General features: G+C 30.7%; 1 protein-coding gene across 5 annotated transcripts in view; it reads right to left on the bottom strand.

Moving 5' to 3' along the window:
• Window positions 1–3,361: 3,361 nt before the first annotated feature.
• Window positions 3,362–6,000, bottom strand: part of EPHA5 (EPH receptor A5) — a 375,839-nt gene continuing 373,200 nt past the window's right edge. For all 5 annotated transcript variants that reach the window (XM_066279318.1, XM_066279316.1, XM_066279315.1 and 2 more), the window contains one exon: window positions 3,362–5,960. In XM_066279318.1, coding sequence (XP_066135415.1) covers window positions 5,855–5,960 — 106 coding nt within the window. In that variant the 3' untranslated portion in view covers window positions 3,362–5,854. The remainder of the gene's footprint in view (window positions 5,961–6,000) is intronic.

Raw genomic sequence — 6,000 nt, 5'->3', positions numbered from 1 at the left:
TTTGAAGAAAATTTTTCTATATTCCAGGATTTCTGCCAGCTTTATTATAATTTATTATTTTTAGCCTACTAAATTCAAATAAAATTATATTTACCATAGTATATGAAACTCTTGCTTGATTTGAATGGCTACTGTGGATTTTCATAAATATCAACTTACTTTATACTGTTGCTTACAGTTTGGTAGTGAAAAGCCTGTAACCTTCAAAGTTTCATAACTAAACTTTAGATGTCATAGCTGGAGATGTCATAAATATTTATTGCAATTTTCTGAGCGTGTAGTTGAGGAAACTATGGCATAGACTTAGAAAGATATACTGAATGAGACTGTGCTGCTATTCAGTGGAAGAATCACAAATAAGAAAAACTATTTGATTCTCAAAGTCTGGCTTATTCTAAAAATCAAGTATGTTAGAAACATAATCAGTTAGACTTTCGTTCCCACCCAAGGTTTTCACTTTGCTTTGTAAAAATATGCAAATTATATTTTGTTATTTATCTTCATTTTCTTCATCAATTAAATTAGAAGGTTGGCTTAAACAATTCCATTAGTTAGATAGCATGGTCAGTATTGCGGAATTAGAGTAGTGTAGTGGAAAGTTTATATTTGGTCGGAAATAAATGTGAGTTTCATCCTGCCTTTGAAGAGCAGTCAGGGTTTAGGCAGTTCCCTCTTGAGTGAAGTGGATACAATCAAATGTATCTTCAAGGTTAGAGTAAAAAATTCTAATCCAGAGTAGTGCATGCTTCTTAAATGTTAACTTCACCACCACTCAATCCTTCTGTCTGGTCAAGAGTGCCTATAGGATTGGGGGCTGGGGCAATCCCTTTTTTCATACGATATGTATCTCTGTAGCAAAGCAAGGTCAAGGACAAATAATTTATAATCCTTATATGAGAGTATCTACTAAATATCAATTGATATTCCTTGTAATAGTGATTTTATGCATAGCCAAAGGAGGTATGGATTATTTTAATAAGCATGTGAGGTAACTTTTTAAGGAGGTGAATGCAAATATGATTAATTTTCTTGAATACAACAGATTGTTTGCTATGCTCTTTACAGTAGGAGACCGATATAACACAATACATAGAGAAGCATTGGGAGTACTTGTAAACGGTGGCATCCTTCTAGGTAAGAATGCTATTTTTCCACCTTGTTTCATAATCAGGTGCTTAGTGATGAGAAGGTGACCAGCTAATGGTGGTCAGCAGGTTTAGTTTTGCAGATGGTAAACACCAGAAAGGTGTGGGTTTTTTTTTTTTTTTTTTGCCAACTAATGTTACATTATAGTTTTACAAATGAACTTCTAGTTAGGTTTCACATAATTATGCTCATATCCTATAATCTTAGTGTCAAACTCTAGTTGCAAAAAACATTCAAGTACAAATATTTTTAAATACACCTTAGAGAAAATGGTGATTGCATTTAAAACATTTAGCACAAGAAATTCCAACATTATTAGAACTAACTGAAATCATTATACAAAGGTTGTAAATTTAAGCTTCTGGGGAAGGGTCAAGCATGACAATTGGATTTATCTGTGTTCAAAGGGTTTTTATTTTTTGAAAAAATATAAAATTTTATATTTTACACTACAAAAACATGTACACAAACCAAATACACAGAGAGCTTCAAATGGGGAAAAATACAGAAGTGCTAATCCTTCCTTGAATTAATGCTAAAGCAGGGACTTGAGATACCCTGATGCCTAGCATAAAATAAAGTACACTTGGACTGAAACTAAAATATTTTAATAAACATATTAACAAATGTGTATGTCTAAGTTTTATTCTTAGACTATTATAAATGAAATTTACATACTTTTAAATAATTAATGTAAAACTATAGCAGTCTAAAGATTCACAAATAATGTTGACCACTGAAACTTCTACTGTTATTATAGCTCAGCCATACTAAACATACTTCTCTACCTTCCATTTTTGTCACATATTTAGAAGAGACAAATGATACTTGATTCTGGTTATTATAAATAGACTTTTTTTTTTTAACGAATTGGTGTCTTCTCCTAAGAAATAATTATGTGGTCATTTTGAATAAGAACATTCAATCATTTATGTGTCAAAAGACTTTTTCATAAATCAAAAAGAAAGATTTTATCTACTCCTTCTTTGCTACATTACTATATAATTAACAGCATAATAGAGAAAAATATTCAATGTAACCAGCTGTGTTACATAGTGGCAAAAATGATGACTTATTCCAGTTATTAATTTCAAATAAAACTAGTGTTTTGATTGTTTATTCAATATCATCATCATCACCATCTTATTGTACCTACTTTTTATTTACTTTGATGTTAAACATCTGGCAAGACATAAACAAAGACAGTTTATCATACTTTTAGCTTTCTGATTTTCTTATTTTTAGAAAAACCAAAATGAGAAATGATTTTAATCTACTATGCAATATTATACATCTAGTAAATTTCTAACATCTGACTCAAAAAGCATTTGCTATCCAATGTACAATTACAGCAAAAATGTCTTCCACAGGTAAATATCTCTGCTTGTGCTTCTGAGAACCCACTTTTAATGGAAAGAAAAACGGTGTTATAAAATTCTTTAATTTTCACATAGAGATTAAATAGCAGACATGCAAACACATGTGTTCAAAATGATATTTTTTTAAACTTGATATATGAAACTATTTTCACCATTGCACACTGGTTAAAACTCATTTACAAATTGGTTTAAAGACATTTTATCTTTTGGCAACTCTGAGACTAGTAATGCTGGCCACATTTATGTTTAGATAGAATATTGGAATATAATTTTTACAGTATTCCTACAACTTCAGAACACTTAATTGGTGACTAAAATACAAGAAATAAAGGTCCATGCACATTATTTTTTAAATGAGAAAATTAAAATCTTTACACTTTTACATATAATTCATACATTTCAATGGCCAAGAACTGATTATATGGTATTTTTACATGTGAGCAAATGTCAAGATTAGGAAACAAACTGATTGATAAAAGTAGTAATCAAGGGATTCCAACAGATATCAGTATGTTGAAAATTAGTCCTTGCTTGTACCTACTTTTCAAAATAAAATTTAGAAAGACTCATGCCCTACAGATACTGCTACTGATAGTTACAAAAAGCTTATGTATCATTTTGACAAATCTTTCTTTTCTTCTAAAATTATTGAGTTCATGCTTTGTTTTTGGTTTTCTGGTGTGTGACAAAATGAATCAAAAGGATAAGAAATCATACAATCATGATTTGTCAAATCTTGCTCTGGGTTACTGCCTCACTGCATTTCACAAAAGCTGCTTCTTTCTCCTGTTCTATTTCTCACATTTATAGATGAGATTGGCACTTCCCAGTTGGTGATATATCCAGTGGTGAACAAATATTTTTTTAAAAGAAATTATTTCCTCTTTTAGGGAAAGTACATCTTATTTGAAAGTCTCTTTATTATATGGATATTCCTTAGAAATTCTCAACCAAAATTAGATGTGAACGAAAGTTATCTGTCTATTTAACATTTATCTTAATTTACTTCCTAAAATGAACACTGAGATTACAAGGAAGACAATCAATTTGATCCAAATTAATATATAATGCTCTTTTGTAAAAAAAGAAAAATCTACATTGTTACTTCAAATTCGAATCACTTAGATGTATTCTATCTTCACCTTCCAAATATCTTTGCAGGTATAGAGCTGGAAAATAATTTAGAAACTACCTTACTCATGTGTAACTAATTGTGGCTAGTCCATAAGCTCTAACATTAATGCTAGTTTCTCTTTTAAATCAATACCTCTCTTCTGCCTTTGAAGTTTCTCAGTTGTTACTTTATCACTTAATTCAATAAGTGAAACAATCTCCATTTTTTTGTACGAAAGGAATTAGTTAATTTTATGTTTATTGAAATAAATACATCTTTAATCATCGTGATGGCTATGTCCACCTCTCTTATATATAGAAATCAATATATCATTTAAAAATTATTTAAAACTTTTTATTTTCTTTTTCTATTTTTTTAATGTTCTTTAGGAATAATCTACTACACTGTTTCAGTAAAAGTTGGGCATGGTAAAGAGTTATTTCCCAAAAGTTTACTCACTTATGTGCTAATGTTCAGCTAAAACAGGTGCTTGGCAAAGAGAACATACCATTGTTACAAAGCAGGTATATTTCCTATGGATTTCACTAATCCAGCTGATCCTAATACATGATTTGATAATTACAAGTAGGCTCTTTTCTGTTTAAATGCTGTGCTCCTTGAATGACATGTCATTTCATGATTCCTATAAAGTGTAATAATAACAATTTTTTGGTAATTTTACCAAGTTCAGTTTTGTTCAAATTCTAATAAACTGCATAATTAGTGCCACAAATGTTCGTCTTCTTTAAGTATGATATATAAGTATACATAGGACATATCTTATGTTCCTTCATAAAGTCAATTAAATAATGGTTTGGATTGGTTGATCTAAATAAATCAAATTTGATGTAACTAAATACAAGGTGAAATTTCCAAATAAATAAATAGCCATCAACAAATAAAATGTGTCAACTCTTGAAGTAGAAAAAATTCTGAAGGACATATTTACAATTTGTCATCATTCCATTGCCACTGTAGTATCAAAATTTCTAGAACTGAGCCACAAGGGGAATGGTTACAAAGGATTAACACTTAGGAGTAATGCTTAGTGCTATGTGCCTGGATTTAACAACATTAACAAAAGTCTGCACAGCTAAATCCTTCTACATCCTGCTGAAAATGTGCCCTTCAGTGTCAGCATTGCTTGACAAGATATTTTCTGGGATTCAGAAAGGTGAAATTTCTTACAGGGGTGCAAGATTAATGGCTAGAAGGACTGCATTGTCACAGATAACACAAAGTGTTTTTAAAAAGCCAAAGGGGATTTAATCTTATAGACATTTCTTGTTAGTGAATAAAGAGATTTAGTAGCTTTTGGAAACATGAGAGGAAAGAAGACACAAGTTTGTGTTAAATTTTGTTTTACTGCTTTCCTGTTTCTCCTATTCATATTCCACTCTGGAACACGTATTCCTGAATGTTGCTAAAATTAAAACTATAGAAAATGCAAGTAGAATTGTAATGCACACGTGCAAGCACAAATATACAAAACTCCAACTTAAATTGATTCCTGGGTATTCAGCAAATTATACATTATATACACATTTATTTCCTAATAGTTTCTAGAAGAGCAACTGAAAGCAAATAGTATAAAACAGAAAAATAAATATACACCCTGTATTGTACTTGTTCTTGATCAAGCAACATGTTTATACACTAGTTTCTATAACTTAACAGCTGTGTAACAGTACTTTAAAGTTTACAAAAGAAGTTACCTATTAAGGAAATATCTAACCATATTGCTCCTCAATACATATATGTGGACAATTAAGACTTGAAGTAAACTTCAGAGAATTGCAGCTTTTGTTAACCTGCAAATGACTATAAAATTTTTTCCTTTCAAGTAGATTCTTGGAAGTTCTGAAAGGTGCTGCCTTAATTCAGTCTATAAAGGTGCTGTATATAGTTATATGTTTCATGTATAAAACTTTGTAAAAGTAGTGAGAAGGATTTTGTTGCTGTAAGATAACGTTTAACCTCATGTTGTTTTTCCAAGGAGGTCATATTTGTGTCCAAAAAATGAAGACACCGAGAAAAAGCTAAGGAGATTTTAGTAAAACACTGATTACAAATTCTGTGGTTGAAAGAAATGCTCTCAAAAGGTTTAGAAATCACTGAGTTTTCCCTTTTTTCCTTTTTTTTTGTTAAAATAAATCTCAGGGTTTGTTTACAAAGTGCAGAATCATCGATTCATGAAGTGACAAAAAAACTGAAGTTACAATGGCACCATCCCATTTACCAGCTGCACCTTCATTTCTTGAAGGCTGTTCATGATCTTCTTCTGGTGACCGACAAGAGTCACTCCAAGCCGCCTCAAATCCCTGCATGAAGAAAGCACACATTGGGTGTATGTATTGATTC

This window comes from Saccopteryx bilineata, chromosome 5 (assembly GCF_036850765.1).
Source record: "Saccopteryx bilineata isolate mSacBil1 chromosome 5, mSacBil1_pri_phased_curated, whole genome shotgun sequence".
In the NCBI taxonomy this organism is placed as follows: Eukaryota; Metazoa; Chordata; class Mammalia; order Chiroptera; family Emballonuridae; genus Saccopteryx; species Saccopteryx bilineata.
This window is presented reverse-complemented; position numbering and strand designations above follow the sequence as displayed.